The sequence below is a fragment of the Tursiops truncatus genome, chromosome X (assembly GCF_011762595.2).
Source record: "Tursiops truncatus isolate mTurTru1 chromosome X, mTurTru1.mat.Y, whole genome shotgun sequence".
Lineage (NCBI taxonomy): Eukaryota > Metazoa > Chordata > Mammalia > Artiodactyla > Delphinidae > Tursiops > Tursiops truncatus.
This window is the reverse complement of record NC_047055.1, coordinates 127,111,529-127,133,853: the sequence shown is the minus strand read 5'-3', so window position 1 is coordinate 127,133,853 and position 22,325 is coordinate 127,111,529. Positions and strand designations below refer to the sequence as shown.

Sequence of the window (22,325 nt, the reverse complement as noted above, 5' to 3'; positions counted from 1 at the left end):
TCTGAGAAAATGATTCCTCTTTTCACTCGTAAACTCACGAGGGGACATTAGTTCTGGAAAGCTGCCTCTTTGGTAGAAAGACCACAAAGCTGTCTTCTGATCCTGTTTCTTACGATGACGATGAGGCTGAAACCAGGCAGACTGAAAGCCCTTGTGGTTCCTGAAACCCACCATTCTGATGGGGCAAACTTTTCTTTGGAGAGCCGCCTTCTATGTTAAGGATGTATTTCTTGAATCTTCACATTTTGGGGACACACCCTTGGCGTCCATCACATCTCTAACCCTGGCAGCTTTCACCTTGGCCCCCAAAGCAGGTGGTACTGTTACCAGTTAGGGTTCTTGGCCTCCTTAAGCAATAGAAATTGATCAGAGGCCAGACAAGAAATTCACGCCAGGCTTTATTGGGGCCCCTGCTGCAGCGCGGGGCGGGGGCGCGGGGTCGGGGGGGAGTGAGAACAAATAACAAGTTCCCTTGTTTGCTCGCTCCCTGGCGGGGGCAAGCTTGTTCCTTAAGTGGGCTGAGGGTACGGGTGGGTCCAGGGGTCGGGCTGGAGGGGAGGCTTAGGTGGGCTGCCCACCCCTTAGGTGGTGGTGTGTGCAGGGGGCATGCGCAGGACTCTGCTTTCGCTCCGGGCTCTTCAGAAGTGGCAGGTGGGCTTTTTGGTCTCTTTGTATCTTATTGTTCATCATTTGTCCCAACTGCGCATGCACGCGGTTATTTTTAGTCCCGTACATTTTCTCTGTGTGTTGCTGTCTAAGAGATCTCTGTCCGGGCACAAGCCCTGCAGCAAAGGGTCCCGGGTCCCAGCCTGTCTCAGTACTTTAAAAGTATTATTATCTCTGCAAATGACTTTTTCAGCACTTTGCCTGTTTTATTCCCAGGAAATGGTGTTTGTTGCTTCTTGGGGTCCTCCAAACTCCTGTGGTTAGGAATTCTGTGGAGGGACCATCCATGAATCCAGGTCCGGTTGTTGTCCGGAGATCTGTTCTCTGCCTGTTGTGTAGGTGACCTGACACACCGACAGTGCATCTACTCAGAGCTCATGCAGAAATGGCCCCTTTCCCATCTCTTGGTCTCTTGGTTCAAAACACAGGGTGGGTAGTTACCCTGCAGACGGGTAAAGTGAGAGATTCTGCAGTCTTGCGAGGATTTGGGTCTAGGTGATAATTGCTTTTTGAGCCCATCAGAGGCTGCTGTCTTCCGGCCCATGAGAGAATTACATTTCACATTTTGCCCGGGCGGCCCCCTGAAAGTGTTCAGGGCTTTGTTCTGTGCAGAAGGGATACTGTATGGTGCATGGATTTTATTCCATGTGATAACTTTTCCATGCAGACGGGACCTTGGACCCCAGGAGAAAAGAATTAATGAGATGCAGAATTCCATGTGTTGTCTTGTGATTCTAATGACTTTTCTGTAAAGGGAGAAGATGTGTGTATGTATTCTGTAAAAATAGAAATATGTTTTACTTAAAGGGAGTTAAGCCTTAGAGCTGCAGAAATTTCATTTTTTTCCAATATATTATTCTTAGGTCTATAGTCTTAAAAATCTTTTAAAACAACCTGCACAACAATTTCAAAATTCAGTAAACAAAAGAGGAAGTATTGGATATTAGTTTTCACTCAATTTACTAATGAAAATTTCCCAAAACAGTGGTGGTCTTCCAATTCATATATCCCCAAGAATCTTATAAAATTAGAGTCTTCTGACACTGCGAAAGCCCATAGTCATTTTATATTAATTAATTCAGTTAAACCGAGTTCCATTTTGTTTATTTTTACAAATAAACATTTTCTATGACACAAATGAACTTAACTATGAAACAGAAAGAGACTCACAGACATAGAGAACAGACTTGTGGTTGCCAAGGGGGAGGGGGGAGGGGGGAGGGAAGGATTGGGAGTTTGGGATGAGCAGAAGCAAACTGTTATATATAGAGAATGGATAAACAGCAAGGTCCTACTGCAGAGCACAGGGAACTATATTCAAAATCCTGTGATAAACCATCATGGAAAGAAGTATGAAAAAGACTATTAAACAAAGAAGAAATGACACAAAAACCTTAATTATATACCATTTTAAAAAATATATCAATTGAAAGAAATAAACATTTTCAATTTGGCAGACAGAGAACGATTTATTAGGTCATCAAGCCAATGTTAAATCTATCAAGGAGTAGCAATCTAGAAAGTGAACAAAATAACTGATGTTCTGATTAGAAACACCAAGTACCAGTTTGAGTAATAGTAACGTCAATGACATATACATATGTTCTATTTTAGTAGGAAGACATGAAAAAAAACCAGACTTTTAAGATACATTAAATATTTTACACATACACATGGGTGTCGTTGACAGTAAATTGTTAGTAAAGGTATAACGAGTTCCAAGGTTGACGGGGCAGGTATAGTGTATTGTAGTCCCCACCGTGCACCCTCCAGGGTCAAAGTAGTGACTATAGAATTCAGGAGATTGACGAAAGAAGTCTCCCCCAGAGTGCTCCATTACTTGTCGAGCCATTGTACATTTGTGACATGGCTTTAACATTAGCTTAACACTTTTAAAAATCACGGTTAAAAAAAAATGGGTAATCATAATACCTGGCACATTGCTATAGCCCACGCACACTAGGGAATCAGAGACTCCCAGTGGATGTCCCATGGAAAAGGTCACCATCTGCTGTGGTGTTTTTAACGTAAATGTTAGTCTTGGTGGGGCTATTCCTGCCTATTCTGCTTTCTTTAGAAATCCAACGTCTTCTAACACAGCTTCTGTCTGAGCCTGTTGGTGAAAGGCTCGTGAGATTTCCTGGGAAAGAAAGAAAGAGGGTCAAGGCGTTCATGGGCCAGCCCCATCCTGTGAACCCTTATTTGCAGGTCAGACCCATAAGGGATTAGAATTAGCTCGTCTGGTTTCCCACCACGTACTGTTCTGGTTCCTGACACTAAAGGGCTTCGGTGATGTGGGTTGGCCTCTGCCCGAGTCCCATCTTCCTAATGGAGGCATGTCCCCCGCAGTTCCAAATATGAATGAAGTGCACATCTGTGCCTTGCCGCTATCTCCCCCCGCATCGTGGCCACCCCTTCTCACACTGGCATGCGTCCAACATAACTGCTCCTCTATGAATAGCTGGGGATGGATAAATGGTCTGTGGAAGCACAGACGACGTTCCAAACTCCCCTCAACTGAAAATAAAAACAGCACTTGGACCTGACGAACATGGAACATTTTGCCCCTGGGGTGGAGGACTGGGGGCAAAAGCTGAGACGCTCACCTTCGGCCGTAGACCAAAGGGGCGTTAGTTAGCGAGATGGGGCCGTTGCAGTCCCAGCCCTTTCCCCGACCCTGCGCATTCCCTCACCCACCTCCTCTGCCCAAACTTCTGTTCTCTAATCTTGTATCCACTGCCCACATCTTATGCACTATAACTTTTTATTGTTTATTGCCCGGTTTTTCCCCTCCCCCCTGCCCCCAGGAGGTACATCTATAAAAGCATGGGTGTGTCCGTAACTACTAGAGCAGTGACTGGCATGCAGTAGGTGCTCAATAACTATTTATTCAATCAACACTTGGAAGAATGAATGAATCTGTCTCAGCTCAGGCTCCCATAATAGAACACCACAGACTGCGGGGATTCAACAACAGACGTTTGTTTTTCACGGTTCTGGAGGCTGGGAGTCTGAGATCGCCGGGTGGGCAGATTAGTTCCCGGTGAGGCTCTCTTCCAGATTTATAGACGGCTGCCTTCTTACTGTGTCCTCACATGGTGGAGAGAGAGCTCTGGTGCCTCTTTTTCTTCTTCTAAGGACGCTAATGCCATCATGGGGGCCCCACCCCCATGACTTCATTCAAACCTGCCCAGGGGCCCATCTCCTAACACATCCCATTGGGGGTCAGGGCTTCAACATGTAGATTTTGGGGGACACACACATTCAGTCCATAGCAGAATTTTCTTTTTTTAAAACAAAATTATTTATTTTATTTTTGGCTGCATTGGGTCTTCATTGCGGTATGTGGGCTTTCTCTGGTTGCGGCGAGCGAGGGCTGCTCTTCATTGAGGTGCGTGGGCTTCTCACTGCAGTGGCTTCTCCTGTTGCGGAGCCGGGGCTCTAGGCTCACGGGCTTCAGTAGTTGCAGCATGCAGACTCAGTGGTTGTGGCTCGCAGGCTCTAGAGCACAGGCTCAGTAGTTGTGACGCACGGGCTTCGTTGCTCCGTGGCATGGGGGATCTTCCCGGGCCAGGGCTCGAACCCGTGTCCCCTGCATTGGCAGGCGGATTCTCAACCACTGCGCCACCAGGGAAGTTCAGAATTTCTTATTTAGGCCACAAACTTCACATTACAGAGGAGGTGTTTCCTCTTGTTATTTTAGCTAAAGACCTTTATGTGATGAGATTAATAGAGATATGAACAAATGTGAGGTTTTAAAATATATATTATGAAATAAAATGTGCCAACATTTGGAACACCTCCAGATGACCCATGCATGATGTTGCAAGATCCTAAGTGGATAAAGGATCCGTCTGAAGTTCAAGATAAAGCTGTGGATTCTAACTTTATAGAGTACAGAATTCATTGATTGGTATCCAGATTCCATGCTGAAATCATGGAACCTTAAAGAAACTACTAATTATCAAGTTTTGGTGTGGCATCAAAGAAGAATGTCAATTGTGTGAAAACCCTATTAAACTATTCCTCTCTTTTCTAACTACCCATCTGGGGGAGGCCAGCTTTTCTTTACCCATTTCAACCTAAACTATTATTGCAACAGAACAAATGTAGAAGTAAATATGAGAAATCAGTCATCTTCTATTAAGCGAGATATGAAAGAGATGTACAAGTGTGTAAATTAATGCTACTCTTTCCCTCTCCCCCAGTTTTTGTTTGGGAAAATAAATTTATTTTTCTGTAAAAATATGTTATTTATACAAAATGGAATGGGTTTATTATTGTTATCTTTAAACTTATTAAATGAATAAATATCAAAAATTTTCAGTTTTACGGGCTTCCCTGGTGGCGCAGTGGTTGAGAGTCCGCCTGCCGATGCAGGGGACATGGGTTTGTGCCCCGGTCCGGGAAGATCCCACATGCCGCGGAGCGGCTGGGCCCGTGAGCCATGGCCGCTGGGCCTGCGCGTCTGGAGCCTGTGCTCCGCAACGGGAGAGGCCACAACAGTGAGAGGCCCGCGTACCGCAAAAAAAATTTCAGTTTTAATTTCTAATACAGAAAATATGGATACTTATAAATAAATATGTACAAATTTCAGTTTTAAATTTGAATATAAAAAACATATTTATAGATAAATATCTAACATTTTCAGTTTTAACTTCTAATACAGAAAATATGTTTCTTTAAAACCTACATAAGCAAAAGTTCTTTGGGTTTCGCACTAGTCTTTCAGAGTGTCGGGAATCCAGTGACCAAACTGCTTGAGGATTTCTGCCATGTGATATAAATTAGGATGCTTTTATGCTGAAGTAGCAGAAAGTCCATCTCAAAATAGCTAACACTCTAAAGACAGTATCTTGTAAGGGGACTTACTGAGGTTTAGGGCGTCTGCATTGGGGATAATTTGAGGATCTAATGGTGTTCTCTCATGGTTCACCGGGTATTAACCAGTTGCACTCGTGGCAGAAAATGGCTCTGTAGCTCCAGCCATCACAGCCCCACCCACTAATATCTGCAGGCCCAATTAAGGCCATTTCCTCTTTTGAGAGTGAAGACCTCTTTCCAGAAGCCAGCCGCTAACCCCGCCTCCTTCCTCACTCACACACAATGGGCCACACAGCCCCTCGCTGAAACTGGGACGCATATATCCTGGATTTATGCATCCCAATCCAGTTCTGTTACAAACAAATAACAGAAAAATGAATGGCGGTTGAGTGGTTACCAGTAGCATGTGACGTAAATGCTTTGCTTCCTGTTTTCTTGCGGTTGTGGTCCTTTATATCTTGCTAGGTTAATGTGTACAGATAAAATACAGATATATAAGGACTTCCCTGGCAGTCCAGTGGTTAAGACTGCGCCCTTCCAATACAGGGGCCGTGGGTTCCATCCCTGGCTCGGGAACTAAGATCCCACATGCCGCGTGGCCAAAAAATTAAAAAAGAAACACAAACGCATCTATCATTGCAGCTGGGACGCACACATATATGGACGTATACACACTGCAGACATCTTTTCTCTCCTTCTCTCACTTATCTTTCAAGGTAATTCACAGGATCTTTGTCACAAAAACGTGGCAGGTGACGCAGTTGGCTGGCATCTTCCTCTGGCTCCTGGGCTTGAACTACGTCCGCCGCAGCGCCCTGTAACTTTCCAACAATGTTGCAACCGACGTACCAACGAAAGGCTCAATTTCTCTGAATGGCTCCCGGGGAGAAGGCAGGGTCACCTTCGCCGCGGGCAAACCTCCTTCGTGCGGCACCCCGAGAAGAGACCGCCTTCCGCTGACGGCGCCCACGGCTCACCAGGTGCCCACCCTCCTGGCTTCCTGGAGACCCTCCCCCTCCCCCAGAGGCACCGGCAGCGCCCACGGCAGGATGCCTGCTCTGGGTTTCAAAACGGACCTAACCTTTGCCCAGGGATCTGGGAGGACTGCCTGTGGCTGACGGCCCTCTGCCCTGCTTTCCGGCCTCCAAGGCAGAGCTGGAAGGACCGGGTGGGCGAGTGTGGGGGCAGGGGCTGGGGGCGCGTCTACGGAACTGGGTGCTGGGAGGCGAGGCAGCCTGCTCGGGCGTCCTGAGCCTTCTCTTTAAACATCTCTGCAGTTCCCCCCAGCTCCTGTCTGGGTGCAACTTCTTCCCACCCTCTCTAGCCCCTCAGGCTGCCACCGGTCCCTCCCCACAAAGCCCAAATGTCGGCAATCAGAACCGCGGTTGTCAACCTTGAGGGTGGATGGGGCGGGGAAGGGGGGGCTTGTTAACACAGGGTACGTATGAGAGACTCAGTTTCCTGATGTTCGGGAGACTTGAGAACGCGCATTTCCCAGAATTTCTCAGGGGATGCTGATACCGCTGCCGGTCCAGGGCTGACCCAGGGAAGCAAAAGATGGGTCGGGGGGCGAGCTCGGAGTGAAACACAGCCTGGGGGGGACCAGCTTGGGTGGGTGGATGGGTGGGTGGGAGGCGCTGCTAACTTCTCCCAAGTGTATCAACAGCCTGGCGTTATTTCCCGTCCTCCTGGGGCTTGGGTAGGATTCCGAATTCCTAGGATTCTTCACCAGCGGGAAAGCATCATGAGATGGTGCGTTCAGGGATGGGGCTGAAGGAATCCGCCTGCGCAGTGTCTGGGTTTCGACTTGGCCTTGAAGGTGCTCACTTTCTCCCCAACCCGGCGAGGACGTGCCGTGATCCACGCCCCCTCCCCCAACCTGCACTGTTGCTTGTTAACCCCCCTTCCCCTCTGGGCCAAAGAAATCCCCTCCTCCTCTCAGCGGGCGTCAAAACAGAGACACACTTGTCAAGCTGTCACAAGTGGGGAGGGAGTGCTCCTGGCACCTGGCGGGCGGAGACCTGGGACGCTGCTTCACGCCCCACAGGGCACAGGACGCCTCACATCAGAGCCACCCAGCCCCAGATGTCAGTAGTGCTGAGGTTGAGAAACCCTGACTTAGCATCAGAGATTCTATCTTCTATTTATCAATCAACCTCTCTCTCTCTCTCTCTCTCTCTCTCTCTCTCTCTTATCTACATATTATAACTGTAATTAACCTATCTATTATCTATCATCTATCTGTGTATCTATCCTGTCAATCTATCCACATGTCAGTCATCTACCATCTTCCATCATCTCTCTTTCTCCCTCTCTCTCTGGCTGTGGTTCGCAACCAGAGACAGTTGTGCTCCCCCAGAGGCAGTTGTGCTCCCCCAGAGACACTTGGCGATGCCCAGGGGCGCTTTTACTGTCACTGCTGGGATCTGATGGGTGGAGCGCAGGGAGGCTGCTCCGCCCCCCACAGGGCACAGGACGCGCCCATGACAGCGAAGACTTTGGTCTTTGCTATCTATCTATCTTTGGGTCTATCATCTACCTATCTATTATCTATTATAATTCTATTATCATTTACCTGCTAGATCTGTCATCTCTGTATCTCTATCTGTCTATGATTTATCTATCTGTCTATCATGATCTATCTGCGATTGTAGTTTGAAACCCTGCATGGCTCTCTCCCCAGGGGCACAGTTGGTGATGTGTGGAGTCGCTTTGTGGGGTGTGGGTACCAGGGATGCTGCTCCACAACCCCAGTGCACAGGACACCCCACATCCGAGAGTCACCCACTTCTGAACGTCCCTGGTCCTGAGGTGGAAATCCTGCTGGCAGGTAACTTCTAACCCAGGGCAAAGGGAAAATTTTAGAATCTCACCACCCCGCAATGTGGACTGAAGGACGCAGACGCTGTCTGGGACGTTTCAAAGGGGACCTCTTGTTGTCGGAACGCTCTGGCGGGTCCTTTTCCCCATATCTCCAGTGTCACACAGGAGCACTGCACCCCTGGGGCAGAAAGAGGCCAGAATGGGACCAAAGGGAATGACCCTGTGGCACGGGTGAGTGGGGACACTTGGCAAACACTGGAGACAACAGTCAGACAAGCACAGAGGCTGGGAAACCGTCCCCTTCCTCTGGAAGCCAGGGGGCCGCTGGGGGCTGAGGAGACCTCGGGGCTCAGAACGGACCCTTCCTGAGACTGTCCGGCTGCGTCAGAAGCACCTGAGCCTCTTTCAGGTTGGCTGGCAGGGGACAGAAACCCAGCACTGTCATATTAAGTAAGTCAGAGAAAGACAAATATCATTTGATGTCACTTACACGTGGAATCTACAAAAATGATACAAATGAACTCGTGTACAAGACAGAAACAGTCACAGATGTAGAAAACAGACTTAGGGTTACCAAAGGGGAAAGGGATGGGGGAGGGATAAATTAGGAGTACGGGAGTAACAGGTACAAACTACTGTACACAGAACAGATAAACAAGGACCTGCTGTATAGCCCAAGGAACTATGTTCAGTATCTTGTTAGAACAAGATGGAAAATAAATGGAAGTAGATTCTTTGTATTCATCTTTTATGAAAAAGCAATAGATTCTTTTCTATAATGGAAAAGAATTTTGAAAAGAATATACATGTAACTGAATCACTTTGCTGTATACTAGAAAGTAACACAACATTGTAAATTAAATATACTTCAATTTTTAAAAATGGTTAAGGAAAAAAACAAACCCAAACCAGCACTGACTGCAGGAAGAGTCTTCCCCTGGTTGTTGCTCATATCCTGATGCTTCCACCAATGGTTCAGAAGCTGCAGGGATTTCGGGGAGACTTCTAGAGGCCCAGTAAGTCCCGCAGACATCTTGCAGCACCCCGATAATAAGTACGTGCACATAGTGCCCGGGGGCGGGCAGAGGGGTCCGTGCCCTTTTCCTGCTTAGCGACATCAGCCACACTTTCATCGCATACGAGATCTGCATTCTGCAGACAGCGTGATGAGGTGGGGTCCTGCCCTAGCGTTTTCCAGCCGGCCTGGCCCAGCTCTGTCACCTGGACGCGATTTCTGAGATAGCTCTGAGCCCATCTGTGACGGGATGCTGAAAACACCTGCGGCATCTGTCCCTCGAGGCCGATGGCTATCCATCCACGGTGCTGTGTCTGTGGACGGATGCCCCGAGGCTCTGGGCTCTTGCCTCATCTGTCTCCCCACATGGCACGGGGAATCCCCTTCTTATTCCAAGTCAAGGGAGCCCCGATGGCTTCTAAGCCTGCCAAGCCCCCTGTTCCCCATGGGGCATGAAATCCAGCAAAAAGCCCAGACAGAGATCCCAGTCTGCTGGGCGCTGGGTGACATGCACGCCTTACTGCGTCGATCGCTGACGAGGTTTAGCATCGGCTATGTCCTCTCTTAAGATTTTTTCTGTCGCTTCTTGAGCTGAAATTGTACCGGTTCCCAAAGTGTGAAGTGTGGAACCCTGAGGGGGCGGGTTCCCCGAGACCAGGACATCCGCGTGGGAAGAACTCCTTTGTCTTTGTTAAAACTATGTGGACGTTTGCACAGATGGTGGAGAAGCAACACGGGGCGGGGGGTGAGGCCTGCTGGGGCTATAGTTGGTGTAGTGGAGAGATGACCCCCCTCCCGGGATGCCTTCCACCCCCCCCCCAGGTGACATTTTCAGAGCAGGAAGCCCCGTTACTCAGGAATGTCCATTCCTTCTGTCGATCCGTGTTCCCTGGACCCTTGATCCCGCAGGACATGACAACGTGCTGGATGGGCAAGGTCCAGCAGGTGGGAGAATTCCTGAGATACCGCCTGGTTTCTCGGGCCCCTGGTGCTTACGCGCTCCTATGGCCCCAGCCAGTGGCTGCACCCACCCTGAGGACAGCATCTGGCCCACTCCTCTCTCCTTCTCTACAACCCGCCGTGGCTCACAGGGTTCAGATGGCGACTCATCCACTCATGCGGGCATGCACTCACACGTGCATTCATTCATTCCATTCGTCCACTCCTGCATTCACACATTCGTTAATTCACTCGCTCATGCATGCATTCATTCATAAATGTATTCCCTCGTTTATCTACTCCATTCATTCACTCATAATTCTCTCCCTCCCTGACGCACGTATTCAGCAGCCGAGGTGCCCATCACTCCATCACTCACTCATTGATTTTCAGTTACTCTCTCCTGCGTACACGCACGGTGGACGCTTGCATGCCCCTTTCCTTCGCTCACTGAGCGTTCGTTCAGTAAGATCACGTTTCCAGCGTGGCCTCTGCCCGGGCAGCGCGCCGGCCTTGGGCCCGGCCCGGGAGGCCACTGCAAACGTTTACTTTGGGGCTGTCCGGTTAAAGGTGAGATGTCCGAGCGGAGACGCCTCAGACTCCTGGATTGGGCGGGGAGGGGTCGGGGGGCCGGGGCGGGGCGAGGATGCCCGGCGGCCGCTGCCCCCTCCCGGCTCTCCTTCCGGGGCGCCAGGGGCCGGGCACGAGGCGGCGCCGGCCTGGCGCGGGGCTGCGGCGGTCGCGTGGACCAGCGCCCGGGGCGGCAGAGCGGGGGCGGGGGCGGGCTTCCGGAGCGCAGCCCAGCAGGCCGGGCCGAGGCGCTGGGGCGCCGGGGACGCGCGGTGGGCGCAGGGCAGGGGCGCCGGCCCGGGCAGAGGCTGCCGGAGCGCCGCAGGTGCCGGGGCGCAGGGGCCGGGCGGCGCGGAGGCGGCCTGGGCGCGGCGGGGACTTGGCGCTGCAGCTGCCCGAGCGCGGGGGAGGAGCGGGGCGGGGCGCAGGGGTGCGGAAGGCCGGGGGGCGGGGGAGGCGCCGGCGCCAGGCGGAAGCTTCGGGGGCGCAGTGGAGGTGCTGGGCCTGGGGAGGGGCGCGGAGGCGGCCTGGGCGCTCGGGGGGCCTGGGGGCGCGCGAGCTGCCCGAGCGCTGAGGAAGGGCGCGGGTGGGGGCGCAGTGGTGGTCGCGCGGCGAAGAGTATTCTGCGGGGCGAGGGGCGCCGGGCCAGCCTGGGACACAGGCTGCCCGGGGCGCGGCGAGGTCGCTGGGGACACCCGGGCGGGCAGGGGCCGGGGGACGACGGGGGTGTGGGCAGAGGCAGCCCCGGAGCGCAGAGGGAATATGGGGAGACCGGGGTGGGGAGGGGCTGACCCGGGGGAGGGGCTGTAGGGCGGTGCTGCAGCCCCGGGGGTCTGTCTGTAATGCCGAGCTGTCTCCGCAGGCCCGGAGCTCCGCGCGGGTCGCCTGGAGACGACGCCTCCGCCAGGCCCGGCTCGAGGCCGCCCCCGCGCCCAGGCGCACTTGGCCGCCCGGTGCCCACGGCGCGCTGGGCCTCAGACCATGCCGGGTGAGTCGGGAAGACCCCTCGTGCTCAGCCTCCGTGCTCTCCTGGCGCGGCTCAGATTGGCCCGCGCTGGGGGCACCCCCCGCTTTGCGCGCGCAAGGTCGCCCCCAACCCCTCAGCTCCCACGGTGCGCCTTCCCAGTGTCCCCTGGGGCTGGAGAGCTTGGTGTCCCTGGGGCAGGTGGAGATGGGGGTCTCAGCAGCTGGGAGGTGGGCGAGGTTTAGTATGGTCAGGGGGCGCTGAGATTTGGTAATTTTCCTTCTGTATAAAAGTAGCCCTTGGAGATTAAATGGGCTGGTTTGTTGGCCAGCGTGGAAACGCGTGGGCGTCTCACGGACGCGGAGACCCGTGGGAGTTCGTGCCCCTATGGCTCTGGGAAGACAGAGCCTGTGGTTCCCCTCCCCCAGCCTCGCCCCTCGAGGTCAGACTGGAGGCAGAACTGGTTATTCCGGTAAAGATCCAGGGTTAATCCCGCAGCGGGGCAGCAGGCCGACCGTGGCCAGATGCTGGGACTTCGGCGAGCCCTGGCCCCCCAGGGCTGCAATTTGGTCCTGTCTGCCTTCTCTTGGGTCTGGAGTGGACATCCGATTTGGACAGTAGACTTCCAAAGCGTAGAAACGTGATGATGGAGCAGTTCCCTGGGGATCCAGTGGTTGGGACTCCGTGCTTCCAATGCAGGGGTCACGGGTTCCATACCTGATGGGAGAACTAAGATCCCACATGCTGCGACATGGCCAAAAAAACAAAAAAAGCTCCCAAGAAATGTGGTGATGAAACATAACCTCCACCCATGGGAAAGATGCCCGTCCTGTTTTTATCATGAAGACGTCCCGTGCTTGCACCAGTCCGGGCCTGAACGTGCATGAGCGCATTTTTCAGAAGAAAAAAAAAAAATCTGGTTACTTTTTATTCAGAGGAGCGATTTGGTAATTCAGGGAGCGGTTTCCATGCTTCTGTACCTCCTCTGTGCCTTAGAGAGGAGAATTGTTGGGGCAGAGAAGGCAGATATCCTGCCGTGTGCTGCGGTGTGCTGTCAGATTCTTCGCAGAGAAGCAGAAAAGTCTGTGTGTTCCAGGCGGCGGTTTGGAGCTCTGCAGAGTGAAAAACACATTTTCTGCCAACCCGCTGGGGTCAATATAATGGTAGCATTCAGGAGGGTCGTTCGGACACATCGGCCACGGAATGTGCTAGAAAGAGCCCAGCTGGGTGTCCAGCACTTTGCAGGGAACAAAAAACACCATTGAGTATAAGAGGAGGGGCAGAGGAGGAAGTCGGGATGTTATTTCGGGGCAGGGTCCGGGGGTGGGTTGTAAGGGGGGTGGGGTAGAGGAAGGCGAGGAAGAGAAGTAAACATTTCTCCCAGACCTGTTATAAAGCTGTCAGCCACCGCCGTCTTCAGGATGAACTCGGTTTTGCGGCATTTTTTTTCCCCCCAACCTGGGGCTGGAGGACAGCCACCCGTTCTATTTCTGTTTTCCCACCCTGCACGCATGCCAAAAGTCCCCTCCCCAGCGCCCTGCCTGGTGGAAACAAAGCCTTTCAATGCAGGAGGCTTGGATAATTGTGGCGTGTTTTTTTGATGCCACGCCCAAACCTGACAGATGGGAGTTTCTTAGAGGTAAGGTGGTGTTGGAATCTGCAGACTTGTCCATGAAGTTTTCAGCCTTTGTGACATTGACGTCCACTGGTCTGCCTTTGCACTTGAGACGGAGATCTTATCCAGCCATGATTTTGCACCATCATGCCCCGGCCCCTGGGGGCTGGCCTTTGGAGTCATGTGTCTTTGACCTAGAACGTGACGTTGAGTCTTGGGGTCGCTGGAGAAAGGGGGTCTTCTCTCCACTGGGGCTGTCTTGTCATCCTGTTAGCAGAAGGCATAATCCCTCCCCCTAGCAAAGGGAGAGTCCAGTAGTTCCGTGAAACCTACTCTGCAGACCCAGCCCTGTCTGTCTCCTCCCCGAGAATCGGAAGCTCTGGACAGTTGCCCGTTGCTGCTGCCTGGTCCCACTGTAGCCCACCTGCCCCATGCCTCAGCCATCTGGGTCCCCAGAGACCTCCCAGATGATGTGGCTCTGTCTATAGGTAGAGATAGGTGATAGATATAGAGAAATAGGTAATAGGTGAATGATAAACAGTTGGATAGACAGACGTTAGATAATGATAGATGGGTAGAAAAATGGCTGGATGGGTGGATAGCTAGACAGATATCTTTTGGGCTGCAGACTTGAGTTGTGAGGTCTGCTGTCGTTGATACTCAGCCCGCAGTGGAAATGCCAGGAATTCTCATTCCCTCTTAATACAGGATAATGTGTAGACAGGAGCTGTTGGAACAGGCACGCTTGGGCGTTTACCCCAAAGGAATGTCAAGGGTACGATGCCAGCTGCAGGAAAACCGGCTCCAGAAGCTTGGGTCCTGGTGTTCTGTTTGGCGTGACGGTATCTTTGGGCCGTGCTCTGGGCAGGGCACGGTGGCTGGAGGGGAAGACCGTCTGGTCTTTGAGAACTGAGCTCTGTGTGTTCCAGCCGTGGGCTGTGAATTTTAATTTCTGTCGACAGCAGGGGAGCCAAGGCCTGGATTTCTGGATCCCTTTGTTTTTATCCTGGCAACCAGCTCCTGGGGGTCCCAGACTCACACTGCTTCAAAGTCCCCGTTAAAGTCAATGTCACGAGTTTCCACTTAGATTCAAAACCGCCATAAATCGGATTGGCCGTCGGAGTTCCTGCCTCTGCTGCGGAGACATTAGGAAACTGAGGGCCTTTTGGTTAATGAGACAATATATTTTCCCTTCTCCCATCTCCTCGGCCTCATATATCCTCGAGTTGAAGTCTTTCCAACAAGTGGGTTGTGTGGAATTTAATTAATGGCTTGGGCCATTCCTTCTGAGAGCCCAGTTCTTCTGAGCTGGGTGGGAGTCCTCACGGTGACTCAGAAAATCCAAAGCTCTGTTTCCACCTGTTGCTTTGTGTTCGCCCAAGACCCACCTGTTCTGGGTGAGTTTTTGAGACTTGAATGCAGAATCACATAAGGGGTCTGAGCTGTGCCCATTTGCCGTGTGGCAGCACCAGGAAGGTTTTTTTAAATTGAAGTCTGGACGATTTACAACGTTGTGTCGATTTCAGGTGTACAGCAAAGTGATTCAGTTATACGTGTATATCTATATTATTTCGACTCGTTTCCCTGATAGGTTATTACAAGATAATGAATATGGTTCCCTGTGCCATACAAGTAGGACCTCATGTTTATTTTATATACAGTAGTTTGTATCTGTTAATCTGAACCAGGGAATTTTAATGATGCTCCTCTTGGCTTTGTCTCACTCGTGTTTAGGGTTTCCTCTTTTCCTGTGTGTGGTTTTTTTTCTTTTTCTTGTTTTGAAGAAGAATTGTTTTGCTTTATTTTGAAACAAAAGGATGCATGTGAAATGTCTTTGATGCGTATCTTAGAACAGCGAACAGTTACTGAGTTAGTGTTGTGAAGCTTGAGAGAATCGGAGGTGACCCTCAGCCCCGCCGTCCCATGCGACCTGTCGAAAACATAACCCTGTTGTTTTTGTCTGCGTCCACAGTGTCTGACCAAGCGTTTGTCACGCTGGCTACCAATGACGTCTACTGCCAGGGGGCCCTGGTGCTGGGGCAATCATTGCGGGACCACAGGGCCACCAGGAGGCTGGTGGTGCTGGTCACCCCTCAGGTGTCCAACCTGCTCAGGTAAGACTCAGACACACACCTGGTCCTTCCTCCCGAAGGCGCAGGTCCCAGCCATGGTTCGTGGGCCCGGACCACCGGCTGTCCTGGGGGGCCTCAGACACTTGCACATTGCCCTCCGGTCGTTGTTAAAGGAGGAGGCTCTGCCAGGGGTGTGGCCAACTTCAGAATCCTTGTAGACAACACGCTGTGTGGGTACCGTGTCTTGTCTCAACTACGGAAATTCAGATGCCAGTTATTTTGGGGGGGGAGAGGGCAACTTTGAGAAGCAACTGTCCTAAGCTAAGTTAAAGATTTTTTTTTTTATGTTTTTATTGAAATATAGTTGAATTACAATGTTGTATTGTTTTCAGGTGTGCAGGAAGGTGATTCAGTTATATGTACAAACATATATATTCTTTTTCACATTGTTTTCCCTTATAGGTTATTACAGGATATTGAGTAGAGTTCCCTGTGCTCTACAGTAGGTCCTTGTTGGTTATCTATTTTATATGTAGTAGTGTGTATCTCTTAATCCCCAATTCCCAATTTATCCCTCCCCCCTTTCTTCTTTGGTAACCATAAGTTTGTTTTCCATGTCTGTGAGTCTGTTTCTGTTTTGTAAATAAGTTCATTTGTATCATATTTTAGATTCCACGTATAAGTGCTATCGTATGTTATGTGTCTTTCTCTGACGTACTTCACTTAGTGTGACCATCTCTAGGTCCATCCATGTTGCTGCAAACGGCATCCTTTCATCCTTTGTTATGGCTGAGTAATATTCCATTGTATACATGTACCACATCTTCTTTATCCATTCATCTGTCGACGGACATTTAGGTAACTTCCATGTCTTGACTGCTGTGAGCAGTGCTGCTGTGAACCTTGCGGGGGGTGCCTGTTTCTTTTTGAATTAGAGTTTTTTCCGGATATATGCCCAGGAGTGGGATTGCTGGATCATAAGGTAGCTCTGTTTTTAGTTTTGTAAGGAACCTCCACACTGGTTTCCACAGTGGCTGGATGCGACTTAAATTTTAAACTTACATACTACATAGAACACTTTGCTGATAAAATTGAAAGTAGGAAATACTTGATCCTTCTAGGGAAATTCAGACGGTCCACATGACACCAGAAGAAGTGAAGCCCTTCTGCTGACCAGTAACAGTGGGAGACATGGAGAATGTTATCAAAGGCTTATCTGGGGGAAGGACCTGGGCCTGGGCAATTGTAAGGGATGTTCTGTAAAACTGGGCACAATCAATTAATTTCCATGCAAAAAGAACTATCTGAGAGCCTAGGGGGAAAAAAAAATCAATGTGTTCCTTTATTTTAAGACACTGTGCTAATCTTGATACGGAAACTTGATTTACAGATTTGATTGTGTTTCCATATAGATGAGAAAAGCCCCCCAGTACAGATTATCAACAAGGCAACTCTAGGCCTGGAATAAAGAAATAAATGATGCTGGATAAACAACAGGGTCCTACTGTATAGAACAGGGAACTATATTCAGTATCCTGTGATGAACCGTCATGGAAAAGAATATGAAAAAGAATGTATACGTATGTATAACTGTGTCACTGCTGTACAGCAGAAACTAACACAACATTGTAAATCAACTGTACTTCGATAAAATAAAGAAGACAAAAAAAGAAAGAAATGATGCTTGCTGTAAGAAAGCAAGGATAGTTCATTGTATAAAATTCTATCATTGTAATTCATCACATCACTGTATCAGAGAAAGGCAATGATGTGATCCTTTTATATAAAAGTTGAACACATACCCACATGATTTCCAGGTAGATTTTGAAGATAAAGGTAAAATGTAAAGTGTAGGAAAATCTTAGAAGTCGAGATCTTGGCATGATTGACATCTGGGGCTGGATGACCCTCGGATGGGGGGCGTCCTGTGCCCTGTGGGGTGTGTAACAGCATCCCTGGTCTCCACCCACCAGGTGCCAGGAGCACCGCCCCCCGCGCCAACCCTCCTCGCCTTTGTGACAACGAAAACGTCTCCAGATACTGACATAGATGATGGCTTCACGTGTCTGCCATTTTTAAGTACACAAAACAAAGGGTACCAGAACTGCTGCATGTCAGATGTAGTTGTGTAAACGTAAAAGGTAAAACAAGCCAATTAGGGAGCCCATTTACAAAATTTATAACGAGGAGAGGGTGTTGTCCATAGAATAAGGAAAGAACTCTTCCAAATGATAAGCAGAGATGGATGGATGGATACAACCAGGGTAGACGGCATGACCAAGGGATACGTACTCTGTCTTCACGGACATTGAAGTCATGTCACATCAAACAGCTCAGTGATACTTAGGACGCGTCAGGCTGGCAAATGTGTTTTTAAACGTCGGTGTTTTGGGAGGGGGGGCGTGCACAGACCTTAGTCATTGACATTAAGTGTTGTCATTAGTCTTTAACCAAATTGGCCGTCACCCATTCTCCCAATAGTGTTTCAGATGAATGGATGCTCGAGGTGTATTTCTTCTTGTCTAAGATGATTCCTGCAGGCCCCAAAGAGAAAGAAAAGAGAAGAAAATACATTTGTGTGCAGCGGACGTTTCCCTGTGCCCGGGCCGCTGGGTCTTCAGAGTCAGACCAAGGGCTGCAGTGGACCCAGCGTTGGGAACGGTGACCCTGGGGGTAGCCACACATCCTTGGGGGGACCTCTTTGTGGTCCCATCATCATCTCCTGAATCATGGTGTGCGTGGAACAGTTACATAGAACTGATAAAGCCAAAAAAAACCCAGACATGTCTGTTCTCTGCTAGATTCCTATCTCCTCAGCTGTCCAAAGCTGTCAGCACGTTTTTTCAGTCTTTCAGTCTACTCATGATGAACTGTAAAAGATTCAGAGACAGTGTCACAGAAAGACTGGGAAAGGCTCACTGAGGCAGACCTAGTTGCACTGTTGTAGAACCAGTTATGTATTTTGCGGTCGTTGGTAGGGTTGAGGGACGGTGCTCTGTGATGCAGTCAGGGCAGTAGGACATAAACAGTGACCTGTGACTCCAAATGACCAGGGGGCGGTGTTCAAGAGACTGCCATCCCTCCAGGCGGTGTGGTGCATCCATGGCTGGGGGAGTCTTTCCGCAGGGAAGGGGACCCAGTAGCATGTGCTTGTAGGTTCACACAAAGTGCATTCTTGAAACTTAATTCTCCCTCCAGGAATTTAAGTTAAGGAGGCATGGAGAGCTGAACAAAAGCCTATAAGGACATAGGTGCTACTTGTAGTAACGCAGAATGACATTTCTTGGCCCTCTACCTCCCTCTTTATACAATCTTGAGGATGCCATAAATCACTGGGTAAAAAGCAGGAGGAAATTGGTGACGACGTGGTATTTTCTCAGAGAGTTACTTTGAATACTGTGCAACGTGAAAGCACGAATGTAGAGTAGAAGTGGAAAAGGTACTAAAGAATACAAAAGATAGGCTCAGAAGCTCCAGCATCTGTCTAAGACTGGGAGTTTCAGAAAGGACAGGAGTGGAGAGAAGGGATTCAAGGAAACGTTTCAGCTCTGAGGAAGGATTTTAGATTGTGGGTGTTCCCTGAGCACTGAGCAGAATGAATGAAGGAAACCCAAGTGTTGATGATACAGAAGGTCCCATTTCGGAGCACGAAGAAAGAAGAAAAAGTACTAAAGGCATTTCAGGTCTCAGCCTGGTTGAGACAGCTGATGCCTCAAAGCTCTTAGACTACCTAATTTTGAAATGAAATGTCTGTATTCAGCTAAATGCAATTTGAAAGCAAAATCAAGATGTTTCAAACATGCAGAAGCTCAGCCGTTTTACCCCTCAACGACCTTTGAGAAAAAATTACTTGAGGATATACTCAAGCACAATGAAATGTGAATCCAAGAAAGAAGAAATAGAATGTAAGAAGCAGTGCAAAACAAATAAATGAGTAATATTGAGAGTTAATTGGGAATGTATTGGTGAATAATTACGAAAACCTGGAATTAACAGTCCCCATGGGAGGTGGTTGGGGGATAAAAGAGGAGGGAGACAGGTGAACGTACGCTAATATTCCTGTCTTGTCTGGGGCGAAGTTATAGATGATAACTGTTGTTACATTTGATAGGAAATAGTAAGGTTAAATAGATGCGTTGAGGGTTTAAGGGTGGCAACCACCAGAGGACTAGAAAGGGTATAAACAAAAAACACAAGGGAGAGAAAAAAATCGAAACCAAGCAATGAAAAGTAGGAAAGAATTACAAAGAAGAAAGTACCTTCTTCAGTGCGTGATATTGTGGAGTGTGTGATGTCTTGGTACTGGTGACATTAACCTTGGTCTCCTTTGGGGTATCTCTACTGTAAAATCATTATTTTTGTCTTTGTAATTGATAAATATCTTGGGAGAGGTACTTTTAGACTATGAAAACATGCTGTTTCTCCTCAAAACCTTTACTCATTGCTTTTAGGGTTCATCCGTGAATTTTGTCTGCAACACTTACCACTGTGATGTTCATCTAATGGTGATTTTTCTCTTTCCATCATTCCTTCTACATTTATTACTTGGAATTCTTCTGGGAGGAAGAGCTACCCCTTTTACCCGATTTACTTATGTATTCACTTGTGATATCAGTGTGGATCCGTGAATATTCATGTTATACTTTAGGTTTTGTTGTTGTTGTTTTTGCGGTACGCGGGCCTCTCACTGCTGTGGCCTCTCCCGTTGCGGAGCACAGGCTCCGGACGCGCAGGCTCAGTGGCCATGGCTCACGGGCCCAGCCGCTCCGCGGCATGTGGGATCTTCCCGGACCGGGGCACGAACCCGTGTCCCCTTCATCGGCAGGCGGACTCTCAACCACTGCGCCACCAGGGAAGCCCTAGGTTTGTTTTTGTTTTCTTGCCCAAATTGCGTCAGCTTTGGCTACTGGGCCCTCCTCCTGACTGACTTACTGTATCCTTTTGACATGCCCCTATCCTTTTTCTAGCACCTTCTTAATTTTCTGTCATCGCAAAGATATTCCAGGCAATGATGAAGTAGAATTTAAGCAAAAAAATTTTTAATGGAACAGAGGCACATTTCATTTTGATGAAATGTACATTCTTTCAAAATTTGAGTCTCAAACTTGTATGCAACGAGCGATGCAGGTTTTGAATATGTAAAGTAAAAACTGATGGAGACCTTCTGTTGGTTTCTACCTACTCAGCCTTCCCTTCTCACTGCCCGTGCACTTTGGAAAGAGAAAGTACCTTCCTAAGAGATGACCCGAATCAGTCTGTGTTAAGACAGTTTAATACGTCTTGCTTTTCACGTTTGCCTAAGTTTTAAGCGTGAATGGAACGTGGGCAAAGCCACGAGACCCACGTGGGGAAAATAAAGCCTGGTATGAAGACTGCAGCAGCAAGGGACAGCATGTCTCATGTTAGAAGGTGGGCTGTTCTCCTGGGATTTGGCATGTCTTTTCCAGGGTGATCCTCTCGAGGGTGTTTGATGAGGTCATCGAGGTGAACCTGATAGACAGTGTAGACTACATCCACCTGGCCTTTCTGAAGAGACCTGAGCTCGGAGTCACCCTCACCAAGCTTCACTGTTGGACACTCATCCATTATAGCAAGTGCGTCTTCCTGGATGCAGATACCCTGGTGAGTACAAGGGAGGGCAAGGACCAGACCCTCCACCTGTTGAGGAGCCCCCGACAAAGACCATGCTGCTCCCTCCTTAAGCAAGCTGCTAGCTCGTGCCGGTGGGTCCCCACCAGGTAACGTCCATCACTATCACCAACATCGTTTAGTCGATCAACATCAGATAGAACACACCTACTGCAGTGGACCCTGCTGCGTACACTGGGATGCTTGAAGGCATGTTCCTTCCCGAGGAGGGGTTTGTAATCACATTATTTTATCTACACAGGGTAAAATATTAGAGAAGTATTCTTTCTTGATTGTAAATTAGAGAGTCCTGAAGGGACTGGTACACCTGGCTTCTGAAGCTGTGGGGTAGTTACTGTCATTTGGGGTAGTTGCCTTTGGTGTGGGAGCCCAGGATGGGCACATTCGTGAACAGCCATTGGAGAGTCGAAATGTAAAATGCGGTTGGAGTGTCGGAGATACATGCGAGCTTGTCTTGGTTGTGCAAAAGCAGCTCTGTAGGAAAACGGGGGTGGAGAGGAAAATAAGAAGTGCGTAATCAGAGTAATTTCTTTCCCAAACAGCACAGTTCAGAAAGCCGGTAGGTGTTGGAGAGAACTGCTGTTGGTGGTCAAGCTCTCGAAGACAGTGGATTATATGATATTGACTTGCAGACCTCTCTGTTTATGGATTTCCGGTCTTGTAGGTCACATTTGCTAGAGGAAAGAGAATATATACAATTAAGAGCATTCCATGGAGGATCTTAAGAACCTTGAAGTGATAAGTGCATTTCAGTGATGGTGTTACTTCAAACCCTTGAAGTAAGCCAGGGAGCAATCTTACACACACACTCTTCTCTTTTGAATATAAGTCTAAAAGAAGAGAGTCAGGGGCTCCCCTGGTGGCTCAGTGGATGGGAGTCCGCCTGCCGATGCAGGGGATGCGGCTTCGTGCCCTGGTCTGGGAAGATCCCACGTGCCGCGGAGCGGCTGGGCCCGTGAGCCATGGCTGCTGGGCCTGTGTGTACGGAGCCTGTGCTCCACAACGGGAGAGGCCGCAACAGTGAGAGGCCCGCGTACTGCAAAAAAATTAAAAAAATAAGAGAGTCAGTCAAAAAATTGGGTATAAGTTTCCCATCACTGAACGTTGTCTGGCCCATTGTGAAGTTCCTGTTGCATTTCTCACTAGTGCCCCCGAGGTTAAGAGAAGCGTCGCTGTTACTGAGTCCAA

The 22,325-nt window shown here is 49.5% G+C and overlaps 1 protein-coding gene and 1 long non-coding RNA gene across 13 annotated transcripts in view; one reads left to right on the top strand and one right to left on the bottom strand.

The window, feature by feature from the left end:
- The first annotated feature begins 8,142 nt into the window (after positions 1-8,142).
- The window catches only part of LOC101315787 (glycogenin-2), a 35,202-nt gene continuing 21,019 nt past the window's right edge, over positions 8,143-22,325 (top strand). For 6 of the 12 annotated variants that reach the window (XR_004524519.1, XM_033849797.1, XM_033849796.1 and 3 more), the window contains exons 1-4: positions 8,143-8,320; positions 11,700-11,825; positions 15,389-15,530; positions 20,936-21,110. Coding sequence is in view for 11 of the 12 variants with exons in the window: in XM_033849797.1 (XP_033705688.1) it covers positions 8,158-8,320; positions 11,700-11,825; positions 15,389-15,530; positions 20,936-21,110 (606 nt within the window). In the remaining variant the exon portion in view is untranslated. The other 6 variants (XM_033849799.2, XM_033849800.2, XM_033849798.1 and 3 more) reach the window with 6 other exon arrangements.
- LOC117310348 (uncharacterized) lies at positions 12,717-13,294 on the bottom strand. The gene is made up of 2 exons (XR_004524520.2): positions 13,188-13,294; positions 12,717-13,038 (listed from the first exon to the last, which is right to left on the bottom strand). It is a non-coding gene; the product is annotated as an uncharacterized lncRNA (long non-coding RNA).